The sequence below is a fragment of the Coffea eugenioides genome, unplaced genomic scaffold, assembly GCF_003713205.1.
Source record: "Coffea eugenioides isolate CCC68of unplaced genomic scaffold, Ceug_1.0 ScVebR1_2569;HRSCAF=3620, whole genome shotgun sequence".
Classification (NCBI taxonomy): domain Eukaryota; kingdom Viridiplantae; phylum Streptophyta; class Magnoliopsida; order Gentianales; family Rubiaceae; genus Coffea; species Coffea eugenioides.
In genome coordinates, this window is record NW_020863066.1 from 1,041 (window position 1) to 28,094 (window position 27,054).

The 27,054-nt window shown below is 41.3% G+C and overlaps 3 protein-coding genes across 3 annotated transcripts; all 3 read right to left on the minus strand.

Annotated features, from left to right (window-relative positions):
• Positions 1-16,439: 16,439 nt before the first annotated feature.
• On the minus strand, positions 16,440-17,189 carry LOC113756975 (uncharacterized protein K02A2.6-like; the record flags this gene model as incomplete). The annotated part of the gene is made up of 1 exon (XM_027300405.1): positions 16,440-17,189. A coding segment is annotated over exon 1 (750 nt), but the record flags the coding sequence as incomplete, so codon positions are not given.
• A 107-nt stretch (positions 17,190-17,296) lies between these two features.
• Positions 17,297-17,911, minus strand: LOC113756973. Its single transcript, XM_027300403.1, has one exon. The coding sequence runs from the start codon at positions 17,909-17,911 to the stop codon at positions 17,297-17,299; it is 615 nt and encodes a 204-aa protein (XP_027156204.1).
• A 2,118-nt stretch (positions 17,912-20,029) lies between these two features.
• LOC113756974 lies at positions 20,030-21,829 on the minus strand. Its single transcript, XM_027300404.1, has one exon. It carries the CDS (start codon positions 21,827-21,829, stop codon positions 20,030-20,032), a length of 1,800 nt encoding a protein of 599 aa, XP_027156205.1.
• Positions 21,830-27,054: the final 5,225 nt, after the last annotated feature.

The window sequence follows — 27,054 nt, forward strand, 5'->3', positions numbered from 1 at the left end:
AGACAGCTTGGGGTGAATGCATACACGGTATACCTATCAAGCTACAAGCGAACCAATGAATTTTTGGTTGTGCGCCTTCTGGGCATAACTCACATCCATCCAAAGGATTCTAACAGTCAACAGGTGAGTTAAAGAAAACATGGAGCAAAATGAACCCACGAAATGATAGCAACAAACAAAGGAATCAGCGCAAGCAAGACTGCATTTTCCTAAACAATTTGAACTGGACATTTCCAGACTACAGAACCATAAGCATGAAAGTTAGTCTTCCCTAAACCCATTGCCAAAATACCAGATTGAGCATGCACAACAAAAGGTAAATTTTGAGTTAGGAATAAGCGACTTGCAGATCCGGATGCATTAATGAACTTTCTACTGAGTTCGTTTCTAACTAAGAGAAAAGCAATATAATCTGTACAGAAAAAGGTCCTATGGTCCACAATGACACAAGACTCGGATGCGGTGGTATGAAACCAAGATCTGAAACAACGAACATGAAAAAGAAAGAGCCGAAGGAAACGGGAGATGAAAACAGAAACCAAATACTGAAGCATATAATTCTGGGTATGTGTAAGCAGAGAAAGATGAAAAGAAAAATGGTTACCTTGAAGATCTTAACTTGAGGAAAATGGAGACCCGCGAGCTTGGAAGATGATCACTTCTCATGGAAATCAAAAGGAACCTGCTACTGGTTCTGATGGAGGCAACGCAAAATCTGGAATTTTTCTGGTTTTTTTAGTAGCTTCCTTTGCCCAGATTTTCCCTTTTTTCTCCCGAAATTTTTTTCCAAATCCCCCTCTTGCTCTCCGCTTTTCTCTCTACCACCGTTCTCTCGTTTCTCTCTCGCTCGCCTCCCAGAAATTTTTCCCTTGCCGTTCCTCTTTCCAGCCGTTCTCCCCTTTTTTATCAGTCGTCCCCTCCTTTCCAAGAAAACGCCCCGTAGCCTTCTGTTTTTTTTTTCTCAACTCCCCAGCCGCCAACTAGCCTCCCCCTCTCTCTTTCTTGCCATCTGTTTTCTTTCACTACTCCCCTAGATCCTTACGTGCTCCTTCCTCCCCTTTGTTTCTCAGCCGTTATTCTTTTTCTCCTCCCTTGAACGTAGCTCTCTGTCTTTTTTTCTTTTCGTCTATCCCCTCATTTTCAACCCTAGCCACCACACCCTTGCCTTTTCTTTTTGTTTTTCTTTTCCTTTAAATCTTAGGCCTCCAAGTGTCTAACATCTAATCCCTTAAGTGCTTAATTGTCCAATACATAAAGGGGACACTTGTCCTAATGCATGCCCCCCACTTGCCATTTTTATTATCTTTCTTTTTTCCTTTTTTCCTTTTTGTTCCTATTTTCTTTTTTTTTCGAAAATTTAGTGCAAAAAAACTCTTAACTCAATTAAAATAAAACAAGAGACACGAATCAAAAAATAAAATAAAATAAAATAAAATAAAAACCTAAAATCGAAACAACTAAAATAAAATAAAATTAATTAAATGAATAAAGTTTGAAATCAAAATTTGGTGTCTACAGTTTGCCCCTCTTTGTCTGAGTTTTGGAAAAACTTGAGACAAAGAAGTAGACACCAAAATACTTACCTGTGTTATTTGGCTGCGAACGTCTCGAACGATGGACGCTTTAGAAATGGGGACTGACCCTTTTGACAAAATTTTGAAATGGGACTGTCCCAAACAAGAAATTTAAAACGGGACTGACCCGAATGAGAAATTTAATCGGGACTGACCCGAACAGGAAATTTAAAATCGGGACTGACCGAAACAGGAAATTTAAACGGGACTGACCCGAACAGGAAATTTAAAATCGGGACTGACCCGAATGAGAAATTTAAAATCGGGATTCACCCGGGACAGAAAATTTAAAATCGGGACTGACCCGAGGCGGGAAATTTAAAATCGGGACTGACCCGAACAGAAAATTTAAAAACGGGACTGACCCGAGACAGGAAATTTAAAAATCGGGAATTACCCGAGACAAGAAATTTAAAATCGGGACGGACCCGAGACAGGAAATTTAAAATCGGAAAAATCGGGACTGACCCAAGACAAAGAAATTTAAAATCGAGACTGACCCGAGATAAGAAATTTAAAATCGGGATTGACCCGAGACAAAGAAATTTAAAATCGGGACTGACCCGAACAAGAAATTTAAAATCGGGACTGACTCGAGACAGGAAATTTAAAATCGAGAAATTCCAGTGTACTTACCTTTTAATCAAATTTGCTTGCAACATTTTCGATCCGCCTTTGTCCACTGGCGAACTCTTTTCGACACCGATTCCAGTGCAAGGTGTGATTGCTTTCATCTGTGCATGCAATTTTTCTGCAAAAGAAAAGAAACAAAGAAATTGCCACCATCATTTGATCCGTTTCCCTTTCAGAATCGTGTAAACATGAGTTATTTGATGCCTTCATCAACTTTGGCTGTGGTATCTGATTTAGTTGGGTTTATTACTTCAAAGACTTTCTGATTTTTTCTAGACTGACCAGGTATGCCTTTAGCCATATTATGAGATCTGTGCAACGGGCCCTGCTGAATCACGACCATTTCCAAAAGATGACTGAATCCAAGGTATGCTTTGCACAAATCACGGGGATTGTCATTTATTAAAATTCAATGATTAAAATCACGGGGATTGTCACGGGGATTGTCATTTGCCACCATCATTTGATCCGTTTCCCTTTCAGAATCGTGTAAACATGAGTTATTTGATGCCTTCATCAACTTTGGTTGTGGTATCTGATTTAGTTGGGTTTATTATTTCAAAGACTTTCTGATTTTTCCCAGACTGACCAGGTATGCCTTTAGCCATATTATGAGATCTGTGCAACGGGCCCTGCTGAATCACGACCATTTCCAAAAGATGACTGAATCCAAGGTATGCTTTGCACAAATCACGGGGATTGTCATTTATTAAAATTCAATGATTAAAAAAAATGATGTATGTAAGATAAATTCACATGTCATGTGTGAGAACCCGTAAAACCCTAATTATTTTCCTAGGGTTTATTTCCCCTTAATTGCATGTTTTCTGCATTTTCTGGCTTAGAAATATTTTCTTAGTGGATTTTATGAGCAGTTATAGTTTTAAGATGATTTTTCTAGCATTGGTGAATTTTTAGAAAATTAAGAATCTATATTGGACGTGGGACCCACTAGTGCAAAAAGTTCGGAAAAATTCGGCCAATTAGGTTAAGTTTCGGATACTGTGAAAAATTTATCGGGTGTTAAGAGATAAGTAGTGTGTGTGAAGTGATTGATGTGAGAGAGAAAAGAAAGATAGGAATGCATTTAATGAGTGTGACAAGTGTCACAATCTCATTGGTTGGACTTTAAGAATTACTATTCCCTTTCTTGACTTTTTTTGACCAAAGGATTAAATATCAAAAATTCACAAAATTTCCTCATTTTTCTTTCTCCTTGGCCGGCTCTCTCTCACTCTTTTGCAAGAAGAAGAACTCTTCAATCTTCAAGCTTTCTACTAGCAAATCATCTAAATCAACCGAATAAACAAGATTCCACTCCATAAAATCCTATCTTCTAGTGCTAGTAAGGGTTGTAGTGAAGTTGTTTTGAAGAGCAAAGGTGTCCACAATCTCTCTTTCCCTTGTTTCTTGGTAAGTGATGCTACAACCTCTCCCCTAAACCTAATGATGGTTATATTATGCTTAATGGTGGCATGAGTGAAGGAATATATGATTTATTTCTTGATTTGAAGAGTTTTGGTGAATTTTTTATTTTATTGGGAATTTTTCTGGTTTAATATGAATGGGATGTTGTGGCCTTGTATGATGAATGGTAATGGCTGATAATGGCTCTATGAGGTGTATTGGATAAGAAAATGTAATCAATTTTGGATTTGGATGGAAAATGAAAAGTTAGGGTTCATATTTTTCCCAATTCTGTCCGGTTTTGGATCATAGGGTTAGAGGCCGAATTGGACTTTGTTCAAAACATGAAAGTTGTAGGTATTGATGAGTAGGAGGTTCCTGCAAAATTTCAGGGCATTTGGATGAGTGTAGAGTGAGTTATGACGAAATTACTGTAGCTGTTCTGCTTTGATCAGAATGCGAAAACTGAGTTTGTATTTGGCTATTTTGACTGGAATTGGTTTGGATTTTGAAGTTGGTGTCTTCTGATGAAATGTAGCTGAATGTCTTAGCTAACTTATGCCTTTGGAATTTCGGCATTTGGACTTGTATGGACTGAGATATACCGATTACAGTTTTCTGCGTTTTGCAAACCTGTTTTGGGAATTCTGGTATAGTATTTCGTATATTTGACCTAGTTGTGTTAGGAACTGGATTGAGTGACCTTCTACATTATTGTAGTTCTGTTTCTTGGCTTCGAAATGGTGGGTCTTACACCCCCATCCGATAATTGTAGTGAGAGTTGTGCCATTACCGCATTATGAGGTCAAATCCGGTTTTCATATCAAGGCCTTAGTTAAAGCCCTTTCTTAATTTCTGGTTTCCTCTATTGTTTGTAAATGTTTATGGAACCTTATTGGGGTCATGTTTGGCCTTGGTTTATGACTCGTTATCGAGTTTCATTGTATTTGTTTGCATGTTTTTAGGGCGTGACGGTGGTGCACAACGTTCTTTTGACTAAAGTGTTTGAAACCACATTGTGCTAGCTTGGTGAGTGTACTACTCACTTATGTGCTATTACATGGCTTTGATCTTTGTACTTGAGATGTTGAATGTTGATTGATCCAGGTGAGAGTGTACTTTATCACTTTCACATATTGTTCCGCATGTTATTGGAAAGTTATATGAAATGTTATATGAAATGATATGAAATGAAATACATGACTTCAAATATTATCCATGAGCTCAACCCCATTGGTTATTGATTGAATCGAGCCGGCGAGGGCTTGGTCGTGCCAATTAATGTGCCTTGGGGCAACATCATAGGGAATCTTGTAGTATGAGAGACTCTTGATTCCGGTTTACTCGAGTAATACCACAATGCAAGTGTTTGGATTTCGGGCCCGGTTGAGGAATGTTAGGAGGAAGGGAATGGAAGTTAAGAGGAGTCTACGGTTGGTTACCTTTCAGACATTGACGGAGAGTCAATGAGACCTGATCAAGAATTCAAACGAGGAAAAGGGCTCTTGAGAGCCACCCGTATCCTTTTATCCTCATTATTAATGTGTGGCTTTATTTATTTTGGTAAATTGGACTGTTAAGCTTGATGTATCCATGAACTTGGTTGCTTGAGTTGTATTCTCACTGGGCAATTAGCTCACCCCGTTCCTTTTGTTTTCCTTACAGGAATATGACTCTTTTGGAATGAATTTTGATAAATGGTTGCCAAATGAACTAGATGAATGACTCTTTTGTATTGTATATAAAATGGGACCCTAAATGTATCATTAGGGCCGTTTTCACTTTTGTTTTGGCAAACCATATATGTAGCGACTTTTGTATCACTTTTAAATGTCATTTTGGTTTGTAAAGGCTAAATGTTATGGGGTATATGTAATTCGATGTTTGGTTGGGTTCGGACGAGTCGGTTACTATTCATGGCCGACTCCGGATTTCATTTTCTTTTATTTTGGGTTATTTTGCCCTTTTGCCTTATTTGCGCGCGTTATAAGTTCCGGAACGTGAAAGATCGCTCTATACTGCACCGTTAGTCCTGGCGAGAGCTGGGCAGGCAGTCCGCTAACCTCTTTGGTTCGCCTTAGGGGAAAGTGGGGCTGTCACAGGTGGTATCAGAGCCACTTCGCGTGGTCTCTGCGCGGAGTGAGCCTAGGGCCAAGTGGTGTTATGGTCCTGATTTCATGGAGATGTCTAAGTGCTCGTTTGAGCGTAAGTTATGAATGGGGCATGTTATAAGTGTAAAAATCTTTATTATGCAACTTGAGGAAGAGAGATATGTATGTCGGGTAGGAATCTATAATATGGATGATTTACGCTTGGGACCGGCCGGCTCGAGTTGTGAATTATCTTAAATGGGATTCTTGCGCCCGGATACGAAAGACACGAGAGTCTAGGTTAGAAAGAATGGGGCGAACTAGAAATTGCGATTCTATGGATGACTTTATATGTACTTGACTGACTGTTCTGTATACATGTTGCTACTGTTATGTGTTCTCTGTATATGTGTTATGTGTTTAAATGCTCGACGAGGGAGTGGAGTAGTTATTTGTTCTTGTTTACTTGTTCCTGTTTCGGGCTGCGAAAAGGAGGGGTTAGGTGCCCATTGCCCATTAACAGTATATTTATTTTGTGACCTAGATCGACTTAGATTGTATGGACGGTACACGTAGTGGACGGGGCCGTGGGCGCGGGAATAGGCAACCTACGCCAGACCGGGGTACTGGAGAAACCTCCTCTGGACCCCATCCTGAACCGAGAGTTGACCCTAATGTACAGATAGCTGCCGCTATGCAGCAAATGACAAACCTGTTGGCACAAGTGGTGCAGCAACAAGGCCAGAATCCAAACCCTAATCCTGGAAACCCTGGCCCTGGCAATCATGTTGAGAGCGAAGACAGAGCTCTGGAACGATTTCAAAAGTTTGCCCCACCCAAGTTCATCGGGGGACCTGATCCGGATGTTGCCGAAAGGTGGCTCGAAAAGATGGTCGATATTTTTGCCGCCCTGCACTATACCGAAGAACGGCAGGTGACTTTTGCCGTTTTCCAGCTGGAAGAGGCGGCCCGCTCCTGGTGGAATGTCATTCGGCAAAAATGGGAGAGGGAACAAACGCCCAGGACTTGGGTAAATTTTATGAGGGAGTTTAACGCGAAATTCTTCCCTCCTCTGGTTCAGGAAAGGAAGGAAGATGAGTTCATCCGACTCCGCCAAGGAGCTCAATCGGTGGCAGAATACGAGAGCCAGTTCACCCGCCTGTCCAAATTTGCGCCTGAGTTGATTGTGACGGAGCAACGGCGAATTAGGCGTTTTATCCAGGGCCTAAACGTGGAGATTCAGAAGGACCTCGCAGTGGCTCAAATCAATGCTTTTAGCGAGGCCGTTGAGAAGGCCCAACGGGTAGAGAGTGCCAGATTGCAAGTAAGAAATTTCCAGGCGAAAAAGCGAGGATTTCCTGGAAATAATTCGGGGCAGGGGAATGAGAGTACCCCTTCCAAGTTTGGGCGAGGAATTGGGGAAGAAAGGGTACCGGGAGTGTCACGAGAGAGCCCGTCACGAGGCAGCCAGTTGGGGAGAGGCCAGAGAGGAGGCTCGGCTTCTGCAGCACGCGGACCTTGCGGGTATTGCGGAAAGTCGAATCATTCTGAAGACAATTGCTGGAAGAAAGGAGGCAAATGTCTGCGTTGTGGAAGCGCAGACCACAAGCTTGCTACCTGCCTACTTATGACGCAAGAAGGAAGGGGAGCTCAAACTATGTCAAAGACCAACACGGGACCGGATAAGGGGAATGGGACGAAACCTAAAGTAGCAGCTCGAGTGTATTCACTGGAGCCACAACAGGTCCCCGATTCTCCTGAGATTGAGGAAGGTACGATTGTGGTATTTTTACGGAAATATTAGTAGATCCCGGTGTTACTCATCCATTTGTCAGTCCCAATTCTGATGGACGAAATGGATATCACGCCTACCTGAAAGTAGTAATCCTTTGGGGAAAATCATCGTTTGACTCTTGGTATGGTTTGTAAGGATCGCAGGGTTTGGGTAGGAGAGAGAATAGTGTTCGCGAAGAAAAAAAAAATCATGGGATAGAAAAGGCTACCTGGGAGGTGGAAAAAAAAAAACAATACCTTGAGCTATTTGTGAACCATGATAAGGAATTTCGAGGACGAAATTCTTTTAAGGGGGAGAGAGTGTGAGAACCCGTAAAACCCTAATTATTTTCCTAGGGTTTATTTCCCCTTAATTGCATGTTTTCTGCATTTTCTGGCTTAGAAATATTTTCTTAGTGGATTTTATGAGCAGTTATAGTTTTAAGATGATTTTTCTAGCATTGGTGAATTTTTAGAAAATTAAGAATCTATATTGGACGTGGGACCCACTAGTGCAAAAAAGTTCGGAAAAATTCGGCCAATAAGGTTAAGTTTCGGATACTGTGAAAAATTTATCGGGTGTTAAGAGATAAGTAGTGTGTGTGAAGTGATTGATGTGAGAGAGAAAAGAAAGATAGGAATGCATTTAATGAGTGTGACAAGTGTCACAATCTCATTGGTTGGACTTTAAGAATTACTATTCCCTTTCTTGACTTTTTTTGACCAAAGGATTAAATATCAAAAATTCACAAAATTTCCTCATTTTTCTTTCTCCTTGGCCGGCTCTCTCTCACTCTTTTGCAAGAAGAAGAACTCTTCAATCTTCAAGCTTTCTACTAGCAAATCATCTAAATCAACCGAATAAACAAGATTCCACTCCATAAAATCCTATCTTCTAGTGCTAGTAAGGGTTGTAGTGAAGTTGTTTTGAAGAGCAAAGGTGTCCACAATCTCTCTTTCCCTTGTTTCTTGGTAAGTGATGCTACAACCTCTCCCCTAAACCTAATGATGGTTATATTATGCTTAATGGTGGCATGAGTGAAGGAATATATGATTTATTTCTTGATTTGAAGAGTTTTGGTGAATTTTTTATTTTATTGGGAATTTTTCTGGTTTAATATGAATGGGATGTTGTGGCCTTGTATGATGAATGGTAATGGCTGATAATGGCTCTATGAGGTGTATTGGATAAGAAAATGTAATCAATTTTGGATTTGGATGGAAAATGAAAAGTTAGGGTTCATATTTTTCCCAATTCTGTCCGGTTTTGGATCATAGGGTTAGAGGCCGAATTGGACTTTGTTCAAAACATGAAAGTTGTAGGTATTGATGAGTAGGAGGTTCCTGCAAAATTTCAGGGCATTTGGATGAGTGTAGAGTGAGTTATGACGAAATTACTGTAGCTGTTCTGCTTTGATCAGAATGCGAAAACTGAGTTTGTATTTGGCTATTTTGACTGGAATTGGTTTGGATTTTGAAGTTGGTGTCTTCTGATGAAATGTAGCTGAATGTCTTAGCTAACTTATGCCTTTGGAATTTCGGAATTTGGACTTGTATGGACTGAGATATACCGAGTACAGTTTTCTGCGTTTTGCAAACCTGTTTTGGGAATTCTGGTATAGTATTTCGTATATTTGACCTAGTTGTGTTAGGAACTGGATTGAGTGACCTTCTACATTATTGTAGTTCTGTTTCTTGGCTTCGAAATGGTGGGTCTTACACCCTCATCCGATAATTGTAGTGAGAGTTGTGCCATTACCGCATTATGAGGTCAAATCCGGTTTTCATATCAAGGCCTTAGTTAAAGCCCTTTCTTAATTTCTGGTTTCCTCTATTGTTTGTAAATGTTTATGGAACCTTATTGGGGTCATGTTTGGCCTTGGTTTATGACTCGTTATCGAGTTTCATTGTATTTGTTTGCATGTTTTTAGGGCGTGACGGTGGTGCACAACGTTCTTTTGACTAAAGTGTTTGAAACCACATTGTGCTAGCTTGGTGAGTGTACTACTCACTTATGTGCTATTACATGGCTTTGATCTTTGTACTTGAGATGTTGAATGTTGATTGATCCAGGTGAGAGTGTACTTTATCACTTTCACATATTGTTCCGCATGTTATTGGAAAGTTATATGAAATGTTATATGAAATGAAATACATGACTTCAAATATTATCCATGAGCTCAACCCCATTGGTTATTGATTGAATCGAGCCGGCGAGGGCTTGGTCGTGCCAATTAATGTGCCTTGGGGCAACATCATAGGGAATCTTGTAGTATGAGAGACTCTTGATTCCGGTTTACTCGAGTAATACCACAATGCAAGTGTTTGGATTTCGGGCCCGGTTGAGGAATGTTAGGAGGAAGGGAATGGAAGTTAAGAGGAGTCTACGGTTGGTTACCTTTCAGACATTGACGGAGAGTCAATGAGACCTGATCAAGAATTCAAACGAGGAAAAGGGCTCTTGAGAGCCACCCGTATCCTTTTATCCTCATTATTAATGTGTGGCTTTATTTATTTTGGTAAATTGGACTGTTAAGCTTGATGTATCCATGAACTTGGTTGCTTGAGTTGTATTCTCACTGGGCAATTAGCTCACCCCGTTCCTTTTGTTTTCCTTACAGGAATATGACTCTTTTGGAATGAATTTTGATAAATGGTTGCCGAATGAACTAGATGAATGACTCTTTTGTATTGTATATAAAATGGGACCCTAAATGTATCATTAGGGCCGTTTTCACTTTTGTTTTGGCAAACCATATATGTAGCGACTTTTGTATCACTTTTAAATGTCATTTTGGTTTGTAAAGGCTAAATGTTATGTGGTTTATGTAATTCGATGTTTGGTTGGGTTCGGACGAGTCGGTTACTATTCATGGCCGACTCCGGATTTTTTTCTTTTATTTTGGGTTATTTTGCCCTTTTGCCTTATTTGCGCGCGTTATAAGTTCCGGAACGTGAAAGATCGCTCTATACTGCACCGTTAGTCCTGGCGAGAGCTGGGCAGGCAGTCCGCTAACCTCTTTGGTTCGCCTTAGGGGAAAGTGGGGCTGTCACAGGTGGTATCAGAGCCACTTCGCGTGGTCTCTGCGCGGAGTGAGCCTAGGGCCAAGTGGTGTTATGGTCCTGATTTCATGGAGATGTCTAAGTGCTCGTTTGAGCGTAGGTTATGAATGGGGCATGTTATAAGTGTAAAAATCTTTATTATGCAACTTGAGGAAGAGAGATATGTATGTCGGGTAGGAATCTATAATATGGATGATTTACGCTTGGGACCGGCCGGCTCGAGTTGTGAATTATCTTAAATGGGATTCTTGCGCCCGGATACGAAAGACACGAGAGTCTAGGTTAGAAAGAATGGGGCGAACTAGAAATTGCGATTCTATGGATGACTTTATATGTACTTGACTGACTGTTCTGTATACATGTTGATACTGTTATGTGTTCTCTGTATATGTGTTATGTGTTTAAATGCTCGACGAGGGAGTGGAGTAGTTATTTGTTCTTGTTTACTTGTTCCTGTTTCGGGCTGCGAAAAGGAGGGGTTAGGTGCCCATTGCCCATTAACAGTATATTTATTTTGTGACCTAGATCGACTTAGATTGTATGGACGGTACACGTAGTGGACGGGGCCGTGGGCGCGGGAATAGGCAACCTACGCCAGACCGGGGTACTGGAGAAACCTCCTCTGGACCCCATCCTGAACCGAGAGTTGACCCTAATGTACAGATAGCTGCCGCTATGCAGCAAATGACAAACCTGTTGGCACAAGTGGTGCAGCAACAAGGCCAGAATCCAAACCCTAATCCTGGAAACCCTGGAAACCCTGGCAATCATGTTGAGAGCGAAGACAGAGCTCTGGAACGATTTCAAAAGTTTGCCCCACCCAAGTTCATCGGGGGACCTGATCCGGATGTTGCCGAAAGGTGGCTCGAAAAGATGGTCGATATTTTTGCCGCCCTGCACTATACCGAAGAACGGCAGGTGACTTTTGCCGTTTTCCAGCTGGAAGAGGCGGCCCGCTCCTGGTGGAATGTCATTCGGCAAAAATGGGAGAGGGAACAAACGCCCAGGACTTGGGTAAATTTTATGAGGGAGTTTAACGCGAAATTCTTCCCTCCTCTGGTTCAGGAAAGGAAGGAAGATGAGTTCATCCGACTCCGCCAAGGAGCTCAATCGGTGGCAGAATATGAGAGCCAGTTCACCCGCCTGTCCAAATTTGCGCCTGAGTTGATTGTGACGGAGCAACGGCGAATTAGGCGTTTTATCCAGGGCCTAAACGTGGAGATTCAGAAGGACCTCGCAGTGGCTCAAATCAATGCTTTTAGCGAGGCCGTTGAGAAGGCCCAACGGGTAGAGAGTGCCAGATTGCAAGTAAGAAATTTCCAGGCGAAAAAGCGAGGATTTCCTGGAAATAATTCGGGGCAGGGGAATGAGAGTACCCCTTCCAAGTTTGGGCGAGGAATTGGGGAAGAAAGGGTACCGGGAGTGTCACGAGAGAGCCCGTCACGAGGCAGCCAGTTGGGGAGAGGCCAGAGAGGAGGCTCGGCTTCTGCAGCACGCGGACCTTGCGGGTATTGCGGAAAGTCGAATCATTCTGAAGACAATTGCTGGAAGAAAGGAGGCAAATGTCTGCGTTGTGGAAGCGCAGACCACAAGCTTGCTACCTGCCTACTTATGACGCAAGAAGGAAGGGGAGCTCAAACTATGTCAAAGACCAACACGGGACCGGATAAGGGGAATGGGACGAAACCTAAAGTAGCAGCTCGAGTGTATTCACTGGAGCCACAACAGGTCCCCGATTCTCCTGAGATTGAGGAAGGTACGATTGTGGTATTTTTACGGAAATATTAGTAGATCCCGGTGTTACTCATCCATTTGTCAGTCCCAATTCTGATGGACGAAATGGATATCACGCCTACCTGAAAGTAGTAATCCTTTGGGGAAAATCATCGTTTGACTCTTGGTATGGTTTGTAAGGATCGCAGGGTTTGGGTAGGAGAGAGAATAGTGTTCGCGAAGAAAAAAAAAATCATGGGATAGAAAAGGCTACCTGGGAGGTGGAAAAAAAAAAACAATACCTTGAGCTATTTGTGAACCATGATAAGGAATTTCGAGGACGAAATTCTTTTAAGGGGGAGAGAGTGTGAGAACCCGTAAAACCCTAATTATTTTCCTAGGGTTTATTTCCCCTTAATTGCATGTTTTCTGCATTTTCTGGCTTAGAAATATTTTCTTAGTGGATTTTATGAGCAGTTATAGTTTTAAGATGATTTTTCTAGCATTGGTGAATTTTTAGAAAATTAAGAATCTATATTGGACGTGGGACCCACTAGTGCAAAAAGTTCGGAAAAATTCGGCCAATAAGGTTAAGTTTCGGATACTGTGAAAAATTTATCGGGTGTTAAGAGATAAGTAGTGTGTGTGAAGTGATTGATGTGAGAGAGAAAAGAAAGATAGGAATGCATTTAATGAGTGTGACAAGTGTCACAATCTCATTGGTTGGACTTTAAGAATTACTATTCACTTTCTTGACTTTTTTGACCAAAGGATTAAATATCAAAAATTCACAAAATTTCCTCATTTTTCTTTCTCCTTGGCCGGCTCTCTCTCACTCTTTTGCAAGAAGAAGAACTCTTCAATCTTCAAGCTTTCTACTAGCAAATCATCTAAATCAACCGAATAAACAAGATTCCACTCCATAAAATCCTATCTTCTAGTGCTAGTAAGGGTTGTAGTGAAGTTGTTTTGAAGAGCAAAGGTGTCCACAATCTCTCTTTCCCTTGTTTCTTGGTAAGTGATGCTACAACCTCTCCCCTAAACCTAATGATGGTTATATTATGCTTAATGGTGGCATGAGTGAAGGAATATATGATTTATTTCTTGATTTGAAGAGTTTTGGTGAATTTTTTTATTTTATTGGGAATTTTTCTGGTTTAATATGAATGGGATGTTGTGGCCTTGTATGATGAATGGTAATGGCTGATAATGGCTCTATGAGGTGTATTGGATAAGAAAATGTAATCAATTTTGGATTTGGATGGAAAATGAAAAGTTAGGGTTCATATTTTTCCCAATTCTGTCCGGTTTTGGATCATAGGGTTAGAGGCCGAATTGGACTTTGTTCAAAACATGAAAGTTGTAGGTATTGATGAGTAGGAGGTTCCTGCAAAATTTCAGGGCATTTGGATGAGTGTAGAGTGAGTTATGACGAAATTACTGTAGCTGTTCTGCTTTGATCAGAATGCGAAAACTGAGTTTGTATTTGGCTATTTTGACTGGAATTGGTTTGGATTTTGAAGTTGGTGTCTTCTGATGAAATGTAGCTGAATGTCTTAGCTAACTTATGCCTTTGGAATTTCGGAATTTGGACTTGTATGGACTGAGATATACCGAGTACAGTTTTCTGCGTTTTGCAAACCTGTTTTGGGAATTCTGGTATAGTATTTCGTATATTTGACCTAGTTGTGTTAGGAACTGGATTGAGTGACCTTCTACATTATTGTAGTTCTGTTTCTTGGCTTCGAAATGGTGGGTCTTACACCCTCATCCGATAATTGTAGTGAGAGTTGTGCCATTACCGCATTATGAGGTCAAATCCGGTTTTCATATCAAGGCCTTAGTTAAAGCCCTTTCTTAATTTCTGGTTTCCTCTATTGTTTGTAAATGTTTATGGAACCTTATTGGGGTCATGTTTGGCCTTGGTTTATGACTCGTTATCGAGTTTCATTGTATTTGTTTGCATGTTTTTAGGGCGTGACGTGGTGCACAACGTTCTTTTGACTAAAGTGTTTGAAACCACATTGTGCTAGCTTGGTGAGTGTACTACTCACTTATGTGCTATTACATGGCTTTGATCTTTGTACTTGAGATGTTGAATGTTGATTGATCCAGGTGAGAGTGTACTTTATCACTTTCACATATTGTTCCGCATGTTATTGGAAAGTTATATGAAATGTTATATGAAATGAAATACATGACTTCAAATATTATCCATGAGCTCAACCCCATTGGTTATTGATTGAATCGAGCCGGCGAGGGCTTGGTCGTGCCAATTAATGTGCCTTGGGGCAACATCATAGGGAATCTTGTAGTATGAGAGACTCTTGATTCCGGTTTACTCGAGTAATACCACAATGCAAGTGTTTGGATTTCGGGCCCGGTTGAGGAATGTTAGGAGGAAGGGAATGGAAGTTAAGAGGAGTCTACGGTTGGTTACCTTTCAGACATTGACGGAGAGTCAATGAGACCTGATCAAGAATTCAAACGAGGAAAAGGGCTCTTGAGAGCCACCCGTATCCTTTTATCCTCATTATTAATGTGTGGCTTTATTTATTTTGGTAAATTGGACTGTTAAGCTTGATGTATCCATGAACTTGGTTGCTTGAGTTGTATTCTCACTGGGCAATTAGCTCACCCCGTTCCTTTTGTTTTCCTTACAGGAATATGACTCTTTTGGAATGAATTTTGATAAATGGTTGCCAAATGAACTAGATGAATGACTCTTTTGTATTGTATATAAAATGGGACCCTAAATGTATCATTAGGGCCGTTTTCACTTTTGTTTTGGCAAACCATATATGTAGCGACTTTTGTATCACTTTTAAATGTCATTTTGGTTTGTAAAGGCTAAATGTTATGGGGTATATGTAATTCGATGTTTGGTTGGGTTCGGACGAGTCGGTTACTATTCATGGCCGACTCCGGATTTCATTTTCTTTTATTTTGGGTTATTTTGCCCTTTTGCCTTATTTGCGCGCGTTATAAGTTCCGGAACGTGAAAGATCGCTCTATACTGCACCGTTAGTCCTGGCGAGAGCTGGGCAGGCAGTCCGCTAACCTCTTTGGTTCGCCTTAGGGGAAAGTGGGGCTGTCACATCATGCAAAAGAATGCAGACACAACCAATCATGCTTAAACCCATAAAAATGTCATGAGGAAAAATGAACTTCATAGGAATGTATTTGCAAAAGAATATCTATTCAAAGTGAGACACAGCTTTTGGCCAACAGATGTCACATTCGAGTCTCTGGATATCTTTGTTCCGGAATCCAATATTGACAGAAGTGTTACAAAACGAAGAGAAATCCAAATGAACCAAGTCACCAGCTGTTCCTCCTCGTGCTCGCTCATTGCAGAACCCTACCTTGGCGCCCTTTCGAGTTTTCACCAAGGTTGCCCCCGCCCTTTTTGCTTCTTGTTTTGTTTTGTTTTCTTCTTTTTTTTTTGTTTTTTTTTTGAGGTGCCCTTTCGGGTTTTCACCTAAAGAACGATGGGAAAGTTCGGCCATGATCAACTCAAGAATGTGAGTTGAAGATCGCTGGCATCAGTAAAATGCGCTTCCCTTATAAGCTTAGGCGAAGGCATTGTGGACATCACTTGCCAGTTGATTAGCGAACTTCCTAATAGAAATACAGCAAGTGACGAAAGCCAGGACTTTGGGCTTTTGTAATGAGGTCAGGTGGGGTGTTTTCAAGAAAGTTGAGGCTTGAAAGCAAAGATTTTTTAATGAAAAGTGTGAAATAATCTGAGATTGCATCATTTTGAGATCATTTCCAATTTTGAACGAAAACTGAGGAAAATTTTGCCCCTAGTTTGATTGGATTTTCTCTCTTTGCATTTTTCATTGCATTTTCCTTACTTTTGCATTTTTCTTCAGAAAATTAAATTTGCCCCAGTGTGGGGTTTTTTCTTTTTCTCACAATAAATTTGCCCCAGTGTGGGGTTTGCAATCCTCAGGGGTTGCCAAATGAAAATTATTAGTCTGATAGCTCAAAAGGGACGAGTAGGGATTGAATGTTTCAAGTGGAAAAGAAGATGGCCCGACTTTTGTCTCGTCGCTAGCGTAACTTCTAAAAGAAATTTGCATAATCAAACAAAGAACTTCTTACACATGTCTGAGTTGATAGGTTGAGGGAATGTTTGTCCATCCATCTCTGCTAAAACAAGCGCTCCACCAGGTAGTACCTTTTGAACAATGAATGGCCCTTGCCAATTTGGAGCGAATTTGCCTTTTGCCTCATCCTGTACTGGCAAAATTCGTTTTAGTACTTGGTCACCTTCCTCAAATGTACGCCGATGGACTTTCTTGTTGTAGGCCCGGGCCACGCGTTTTTGATAACATTGGTCGTGACAAATAGCATTAAGTCGTTTCTCATCAATCAAGGACAGTTGTTCATAACGCTGCTTTATCCAATCAGCCTCTTCCAACTTGGTCTCCATTAGAATACGCAATGAAGGGATTTCGACCTCGGCAGGTAGCACAGCTTCCATTCCATACATGAGCGAGTAGGGTGTTGTCCTAGTTGATGTTCGGATAGAAGTGCGATACGCCATTAGTGCATAAGGGAGCTTTTCATGCCAGTCACGATGCTTTTCAGTCATCTTGCGAATGATCTTCTTCAAATTCTTGTTTGCGGCTTCTACAGTTCCATTCATCTGCGGCCTATAGATGGCAGAGTTGCGATGTCTGATTTTGAACTGTTCGCATAGCCCGTCCACCATATCATTGTTGAGATTCTTGGCATTGTCTGTAATCAATGTTTCCGGCACCCTAAATCGGCATATGATGTGATCTCTTAAGAAATTCGCCACCACCTTCTTTGTCACGTGCTTGAATGATTCCGCTTCGACCCATTTGGTGAAGTACTCAATTGCCACCAATATAAATCGATGCCCATTTGAAGCAGGAGGGTCAATTGTGCCAATCACATCCATACCCCACATCGAGCAGGGCCATGGGGCAATCATACTGTGCAATTCGGTGGGAGGAGCGCGTATGATGTCGCCATGCACTTGACATTTAATACATCTCCGGACAAAATCTATGCAATCGCGTTCCATTGTAAGCCAAAATACCCGGTTCTCATAATTTTCTTTGCCAACAAATGTCCATTCATGTGAGGTCCGCAGACACCGCTATGCACCTCTTTCATCATGTATTGAGCTTCATCTTCATCGATGCATCTTAAGAGGTTCAAATCTAAGGTCTTTTTGTATAATACCTCTCCATTTAAGAAAAACTTCGAGGCCATTCTGCGCAGGAAACCCTTGTCATTTGCACTAGCTTCTGGAGGGTAAGACCCGGTTTTGATGAATTCCTTAATATCATTGTACCAAGGGCTTTTGTCAGATGTCTTGACTACTACCCAACAATGAGCAGGCTTGTCTTGGAGTTGAATTTGGATAGGCTCGATTCCTAATTCGTCTGGATATTGTATCATAGAAGATAAGGTGGCCAAGGCATCTGCAAATGCATTTCGGGCTTGTGGGAGATGTCTGAATTCCAAAATTTGAAATTGTTTAGCCAGATTGAGCAAATTACAGTGGTATGGCAAGATTTTTGAATCTTTGGTTATCCATTGCTTCAATGTTTGGTGCACGAGTAAATCTGAATCACTGAAGGCTATTAACTCCTTAACTTCCATTTCCAAAGCCATTTTAAGACCAAAAATACATGCTTCATACTCGGCCATATTATTTATTCAGGCAAATTGCAATTTAGTAGCTCCAGGGTAATGCTTCCCCTCCGGGGATACAAGAACTGCTCCTATTCCGACTCCAAAAGAATTAGCTGCACCATCGAAAAACAATCTCCATTTAGGGCACTGCTCGCTCATATCTTCCACGGTACCAACAAATAAAACCTTTTCATCAGGGAAATAGGTATGGAGCGGTTGATAATCATCGTCCTTTGGATTTTCTGCCAAATGATCGGCTATAGCTTGTCCCTTGACGGCCTTTTGCGAAGCGAAAACAATATCAAACTCTGAAAGAATCATCTGCCATTTGGCTAGGCGCCCAGTTGGCATCGGCTTCTCCAAGAGGTATTTCAGAGGATCGGAGCAGGAGATGAGATAGGTAGTATGACTTAGCAGGTAGTGCCTTAACTTTTGAGCTGTCCAGGCCAAAGCACAGCAGCTTTTCTCAATAAACGAATAATTAGCCCAATACTGCGTGAATTTCTTGCTAAGATAGTAGATGGCTTGCTCTTTCCTTCCCGAGTTGTCGTGCTACCCCAGAACACACCCTACTGCTCCGTCGAGCACAGATAAGTACATGATCAAAGGCCGGCCCAGTTTGGGTGGCACTAGAACCGGAGGCTGTAGCAAATAATCTTTAATCTTGTTGAAAGCTTGTTGCCACTCCTCATTCCAATGCAACGGCACATTCTTTTTTAACAACTTGAACATTGACTCGCACGTGGCGGTTAATTGGGCAATGAATCTCCCAATGAAATTAATCTTCCCCAAAAAACTTTTCACATCTTTCTGCGTCTTTGGCACTGGCATGTCTCGAATTGCCTTGATCTTTACCGGGTCTATCTCTATGCCCTTTTTGCTGACAATGAAGCCTAACAATTTACCAGCTGGTGCTCCAAAGGCGCATTTTGCAGGATTTAACTTCAAATTGTACCTTCACAACCTTTCAAACAACTTTCTTAAATCAATCAAATGGTCCTCGACTTTCTTGGATTTAATTATAATGTCATCCACGTAGACCTCCATCTCCTTGTGAATCATGTCATGAAACAAAGTAGTCATAGTCCTTTGATAAGTAGCTCCAGCATTCTTTAAACCAAACGGCATTATTCGATAGAAAAAGGTGCCCCAAGGGGCGATAAAAGCAGTCTTTTCTCTATCCTCCTCAGCCATTAAGATCTGATGATATCCAGCAAAACAATCACAAAAAGATTCAATTTCATGTCCGGCAGTATTGTCCAGAATGATATGGATATTTGGCAAAGGAAAGTCATCTTTAGGGCTGGCCTTATTAAGGTCCCTATAATCAACACAAACTCGCACTTCTCCATTTTTCTTTGGAACAGGGACTGGATTCGAGAGCCAAACAGGGTAATGGGATACAATGATAATATTAGTCTTAAGCTGCTTTTCATTTTGCTCTTTTATTTTGAGGCTCATATCTGGTTTGAATTTACGGGGTTTTTACTTCACTGGTGGAAAAGCTGGGTTTGTGGGTAATCTGTGCACCACTACATCAGTCGAAATGCCAGTCATATCGTCATAAGACCATGCAAACACATCTTGAAACATAGACAAAAATTCGATCATCTCCTCTTTCTGCTTTTTATTCAAATGAATGCTGATTTGTATCTCCTTAACCTCAGTCTAAGTGCCAATGTTAACAACTTCTGTTTCTTCTACGTTCGGTTTAGATTTCTCCTCATATTGTTCAAGATCTTTTGAAAAAGAATCAAATACTTCCTTATTATCACTCTCGCTTTGAAATTCGAATTCCATAACTTCCAAGTCGTGAGTGATATAGAGATTGTCATCATCAGATTCCAGAACAGTGATATCTAAAGGGTCAAATAATTTTATTTTTGGCCATCTGAAAGAATTAAGAAATTCGAGACAATAAGAAAATAAATACATAAACGAACAACATGATAAAAATAAACTATGCACTTTCATAAAACTTCAAATCAAAGCGGAAACAAGCTAAGAGCATAAATGCAAAAGATGCTTTTATTGAACTATTTACATATGCAAGAAAAAGTTTTCATGAACTTTAGTAAACGACAACCCCCTTTAGATTTACCGAAACTCCTTTCGTACGGGGAGGTACTCGGCAGTCCAATTGTGTATAGCTCCTTCGGGGATGTTTGGAAATTCCGCATCAGCTGATGGTCCATCTTCGGATATTGCTCCCACAAACAATTGAGTCAGACTTGTTTCCACTTCATCAATTGGACTAAATTCAGATGTAACCACTTCAGTCGGCCTTGGAAAGGTATAGCGTAGTGGCGGAATGTCTAAAGCACCTTGCTTGCCTTCTTTTTCTGCCCTTTTGCGTGCTTTCATCTCTTGTATATCTCTGGCAGTCGGACGGAATCCCAAACCAAATAGGTCCTTCTTTTCGATGAGTTCCACGGGCTTCAGAATGCCTTGTAGATTGCGTCCCAATCCCTTATCAAATTCATATCCTCCGCGAATCATCTCCTTGGCCATCATAACACTGGCCGCTGACAAAACTATTTCATCTTTTGAGTCCTCACTCGTTATCCAACTCACAGAGACAATATCAGCCGTACGGTAAGAAGACACTGAAGCGTTTCGGTTACCATCCTCCTCAGACTCAGAATCGGCCATTACAATGCAATCTTCTTCAGCAAAAATGGTTATCAGCTGGTCATTCACCATAAATTTCAATACTTGATGCAAGGAAGAGGGCACAGCGCCAGAGCTATGAATCCATGGCTGCCCGAGTAAAACATTATAGACACTGGGAAAGTGCATAACTTGACAGGCTATCTGAAATCGAGCGGGCCCCATTTCGACCACCAAATTTACTTCTCCTATGGACTCCCTTTGGGCTCCATCGAATCCTCGAACTACGGTCTCTGAAGGTTTTAATTTGACATCTTGCAACCCTAACTTCACCAACGTTCTCCAAGGACAAATATTGAGGGCAGACCCATTGTCGATCAGTACTTTAGGCAACATTTTCCTAGTGCACCTCACAGCTACATATAAGGCTTTGTTATGACCAGTTCCTTCCGCAGGCAGCTCTTCATCAGAAAAAGTGATTTGTTTAGCAGTCAATACATTTTCGACTATGTGCGAGAAATTGTCAACCGAAATATCTTTAGGAATCCGAGCCTGAGTCAAAGCTTCAAGTAACGCATCCCTGTGCAAGTCGGAGGAGAAAAGCAAGTCTAAAATGGAAATTTGGGCAGGCATTTTGTTCAGCTGTTCAACCACATTGTATTCGCTTCTCTTAAGCCTCTTGAGAAAATCCCATGCTTCTCTTTCGGTCACTGCGGGTTTCGGAGTCGGTTCATGGTTGCTTAATTTGATTGGGGTGCTGGCAGTGGATGAACTTGCAATCTTTCCTGATCTCGTAACAGCAGACACTTCTTCCTTTAAAATTTGTTTACCCCCGATTTGCAAAACGGGCTCACTATAATTCCACGGCACTTGTCGTAAACTTAAAACCGACACTTGTTCTGGGAATTCAATTACCACAGGTTCTAAAGCCGCACTTTCAGATGGGGTTAGGTCTAAAATGAAGGGCCTTTTGTCTTCCTCATACGATGCTTCCTCTATCACAAAAGGTTGATCCATTATCCCAAACGCTTCTGTCTTATTTGACATACTTCGGACAAGCTCTTCGAATTCCTCATTATCCATGATAACTTCAACAGTATCGGCGTGCTCCGGCAAGGGATTCTTGCTCACATTCGGTCCTTGCTCTTCTCTTTTCTTAATCACGATTTCCCCTGCTTCTAACATGTATTGAATTTTATGCTTGAGGAGTCGGCAATTGGCAGTGGAGTGACCAGGTGCTCCTGAATGATAAGCACAAATAGCATGTGGATTGTACCCAACCGGCATGCCATAAGGATAAGATGGAGGGGGAATCACGCCTATTTTGCCGGCAGCCTTCAATTGCTCATACAATTGGTCCAAAGGCCTGCCTAGGTTGGTGAATATTCGGGTATGGTTTTGATTGTAGGTGTCAGTAGGTTGGGGATAGTTATAGGTGGGTCTGTTTGGTGGGGGAAACCTCGGACTGTAAGTAGGACGTGGACGAGTTTGTGGAAAATTTGGTTGAGATATTTGAAAAGGGGCCGTAGGCGGGTTGGCGTAATTTGGGCGAGGTCGGGGGTAAGAGATATTGGTATTATAGACAGGGTGAGAACTTGGATGGTAGGGATAAGGTGGTGAATATGTTGGTTTATGTTGAAATCTGGGTCTTGTTGTAGGGTTTTGGTCCCAGATGAAGGCAGCTTCCCCCTCTTTCTTTTTAAATTGTGGCTTTTTCCCACTACTCCCTTGTCCTTGCAAAGCATCCAACTGCGATTTGAGGGCAGAGACATTAACAATCTTCCCAACTCTTACAAAGTCGTCGTACTCCTCAAGCTTATTGACAATAGTGGCGAACGAGCATCCAGTCATGCGGAAAATTTCCTCAAAGTACGGCGGATCATGTGCTTTAATGAAAGTGCGTATGATTTCGTCCTCAGTCATTGGTGGCTCGACCTTTGCAGCTATTTTTCTCCATCTCTTGGCATAAGTCTTGTGGTCCTCAGAGGGTTTTCTCTTTGTTCCTTCCAACGTGGTTCAGGCCGGAGCCAGCTCGCAGTTATACTCGTACTGCCTCACAAAAGCATTGGACAAGTCAAGCCAGGTCTTTACTTCTTCGGGTTTCAGATTGGAATACCAGTCGAGTGCATCCCTCTCCAAACTTTCCGGGAACAACCTTAGAGGCAGATTCTCATCATCTACGGGCTTTCCCAACTTGTTAGCAAACAGTCGGAGGTGTGTTTTGGGATTACCCGTCCCATCATACTTGTTAAATTTAGGGGTTTTGAACCCCTCAGGCAACTGCACATTCGAAAAAGGCAAAACTCATCGTAATCCAGGACTCCTTGCTTGTTCAACCCCTGAATTTTTCTCATAAATTCATCGAAACGGTCTAGGCGCTTGAGCAGCTTCATATCAACGGGAGCAGAAGATTCTCCCATCTCTGGCTTGGTTTGAACAGTATGGTCTGGCAGGAAGGGCTCAGCAGTAGTGTGATAAAAGGTATGTGGCTCAGGTGGCATATTTGAAGTGACTTGGGGTTGTGGACCTCGCATGTGAGTAGGGAAAAATGAAGGATTAGGAGGGTAAGTGTATGGCAAATTTGTGGTGGCATAGGTGAAAGTTTCTTCGGGTGGAATAGGGAATGATGGAGTAAAGGTAGCTTGAGTCGAAGGTATGACAAATGGTTCTTGTTCAGGTTGTCTGACGGGTACGGGCTCGGGTTGAACTCCGCTGCTGATAAGCTCATCAATCAATTTCCTTTGGGCCGCCATCTCGGTAGCCATCTCACCAAACTTAGTAAGCATCTCGGTTAGCTGAACCCCTAAACTCGTAGTCTCAGGTTGAGCGATAGTAGCAGACCTATCCGTTGGTTCCGGTTGTGAACTCATGTTTACACGACTCCTCTGGGCTTGACTACGGGATCGTGTTATGATGGGGCTTCGATGGGAAGCTATGTTTAAATATTACCTGAAAATTTTGAAAGGAATCGCCTTTAGATTTAGCCCTTGCTTAGCTTTTCCAACAAAAAGTACAAAGAAAAGGAAAAAGACAAGAGTTAGTAAATATCCAAAAAATTCGGATGCATGTCCTATTGGGGGACCCTTTTTGTGCCAAGGGTAGGCCTAGCATGATGTGACACCTTCGGGGTAAAATCCCAATTTCGAACCTGTAAGTGAATATAAAAGCAGGAATTCTCATTAAATATGGATAAACTCAATCCTTCTTTACAATCTCATTGATGGTTCGACTGACCATTCTTACAAAATCTTTATGTCTAGCTAGTTTAGTGTGTTGGGATTCCCTAGAACTCCCGATACTAAGTTTCTGGATCTCATCTTGGATTTTATCAAATGCACCCAATGCCTTTTCCAATTTCTCGATTTTTCCTGCCTCTTTCTTCAATTGTGATCGGACATCTTCCAATGCTTGATCGGCCACCATGATCTGCAACTGATGATCCTCCAATTCTTTCCTTAATTTCTCATTCTGCTCTTCGAGACTAACGGAGACCAACGGTACCCTTTCTCTTCCTTGTTCCACTATCGATTTGATCCAGTCGTTGTACTCCAGGATGACCTTAGGCTCTACTTTATTCACTTGGTCCAAATGCAGGTTGTCCAAACTACACAGATTCCCCCAATATTCCAGCACCATACTCCGGCACTAAGCAATTGTATTGAGTTCGATGCTTCCCACTCCTTGTATGGTCGGCACTCGCTGCGGATACCCAAACTGTCTCATAACTCGTTGTGGCACATACATAATCAATCCACTGGTGCTCGCTAACGGGATGAAGCCAAGTTGTGTAGTCTTGAAAGCTGGATCCCTTACTTTCGTCCAATCAAGAACCCATTGTATCTTATCCGAAGTTAAAGCATTGAATTCCTGAATAAACAAACTCGGAGACGCTATTCAATAGTATTTTCTAACCCTTTCTCGGTGCGACTCAACCCAATTTGCTGTTGGAAGGCATGATCCCAATGGATTTAGCGCTCTTTTTGACAGATGTTCCATTGCCCACATTTGAAGTATCAGGTTGGATGCGTAGAAAAACCCTCTCTTCTTTCGGCATTCAGTAATAGCGGCGAAGATGTCAGCAATGATAACGGGTACTAGGGTGGGAGTTTTTCCTTTAATTCCCAAAAACACACTCTGAACCATGTTGACCGTTGAGAAAATAACTTTTCCATGCTTTTGCGGAAACAGGAGTAGATTAATCAGGGTTATTCCAAAGGCTTGCACTCGTTTCTCCTCCCATTGCTCTCTTCTAATGAAGAAATCCTCGTGGTGACGGTCATAAGCTTCCTTTTCCCCAAATCGCGTGTATAAGAACTCCAGCAGGCATGATCTCGCATCCGGGTGTTGGTTCATGCTAAACTGTCTCAACCCTAAGAACCTACAAAATTATTCTCTGGTGCCATTCGTTGGGTATACCATAGGGTGACCTTTCCCAGGTACTTGCAACAATCCTTCTATTTCCTCCAGGGTTGGTGTTAATTCGCACTCTCCAAATCGGAAAACGGAGCCGTCCGGATCCCAGAACTCAAGCAAAGCTTGGACAATGGCTACATTTGGGGTTATGTTCTGGAGACTAGGTAAATGTCCTATATACTGGAAAAGTCTATTCACTTCGTGTGCCATATTGTTCTTCCAATCTACCAGCTCATGAGGTATCTGATTTAGCATTCTACATGGAGCCATCTGGGAGGAAATTCACTTTTAGTACCTTACCTTGGGATTTTACCCCTTAGGTAATACATAAATAGTAAACATGTAAGTTCCATTGGATTAAATATCCGAGACATATGGTGGCTTATTCCTAACACGGGATTCCCTATGTGGCATTCCCTTTCTATGGTTTATGCGTGATGCCAGTTTATTAAAGCAGTAAAATATGCAATTCGAAATGAAACGTGACCTAAGGAACCCTTTATTTGCCAGGGGTAGGCCTAAAATGATATGACATTATTAATTTATGAACGAAATATACCAAAATTTCTTAAACGTGCAATAGCCTATCTACAAGGGCAGGTTCTAAAAGAAGATCATGCTAGACCTTTTATCTCTTAATGTTTGTGAATGCAAAAGGCAAGAAACAAGGAAAGTTAGCTCAACACATAACACATTGTGGCAATCAAATAATAATAATAAAATATAGAAAGCAGAAATAAGGTGAGAGGGTTGGAATCCCTCCCCTCGTGCATAGTGTCCCTAGTTCAGGATAAGGTCGACTCTATCCTAGGCAATTCTACAAGGAGGTGTGGGAAACGCCCACGAAAAAGAAAAAAATAGGGTAAATAAGTGTGAGGACCCGTACTTTTCTTAATTGCACGTTTTCTGCATTTTCTTTATTAGAAAATTTTTCTAGATCAATTTTATGAGTAAATATAGTTTTTAAATGATTTTTCTAGTATCGGTTAGTTGTTGAGAAATTAAGAGTGTATACCGGATGTGGGACCCACTAGGGCGAAAAGTTCGGAAAAATTCGACCAATTAGGTTAAGTTCCGGATATTGGGTGAAATTTATCGGGTGTTAAGAGATAAGTAGAGGATGAGATGTGATTGATGTGAGAGGAAACAAAAGGATAGAAATGCATTTAATGGAGTGACAAGTGTCACACTTCCATTGGTTGAAGCCTAAGACAACTATTCACCTTTTTGACCTTTCTTTACCATTTGATTAAATATCTCAAAATTGACCAAATATTCACTCTTTCTTTCTTCATGTTGGCCGGCCATCTTGAGCTTAAGAGGGAAGAAAACTCTTCAAACTTTTAGCTACCATCTAGTGCAAATCATCCAAACCAATTGCTGAAATTTGTTTCTACTCCATAAAATCCCTCCATTTGGTGCTAGTAAGTGATTTTGTGAAAGTGTTCAAGGAAGCTAAGGTGTCCTACAACTCCTTCTCTCCTGTTTACTAGGTAAATGGTGATTTAACTTCCTCCCACACTTAATGAAGCTTAAGATGTGCTTAGTGGTAGCTAAAGTGCTGAAATTTGTGGTTTATTTCTTGGTTTGAGATGAATTGGTGAAGTTTTTATTTTATTGATGAATTTTCTGGTTTAATGTGATCATGATGTTGTGATTATCTATGATGGTTGGTAATGAAGGGTAATGACTCTAGTAGGTGTATATGATAGATAATTGCAACCAATTTTGGATTTGGAAGGAAATGTGAAAAGTTAGGGTTTCATATCCCCTTTTCTGTCCGGTTTTGTATCATATGGTTAGAGGCCGAATTGGCCTTGACTTAAAACATGAAAGTTGTAGGTATTGATGTTTTTGAAGTTCCTGTAAAATTTCAGGTCATTTGGAGTAGTGTAGAGTGAGAAATGTCGATTTTACTGTTGCTGTTCTGGGTTCTTCAGGATGGCCGAACTGCGTTTGTAATTGGCTGTTTTGACTGGAATTGCTTTGGATTTGGTGGTTGAGGTCTTCTGATGTAATGTAGCTTGATGTCCTAGCTACCATATTCCTTTGGAATTTCTGCATTTGGACCTGTTTAGACTGAGTTGTACTGATTACAG

Coding starts and splice junctions, on each gene's coding strand:
- LOC113756973 (XM_027300403.1), bottom strand. CDS start 17,911: ATGGCTTTGGAAATGGAAGTTAAGGAGTTAATAGCCTTCAGTGATTCA.
- LOC113756974 (XM_027300404.1), bottom strand. CDS start 21,829: ATGCCGGTTGGGTACAATCCACATGCTATTTGTGCTTATCATTCAGGA.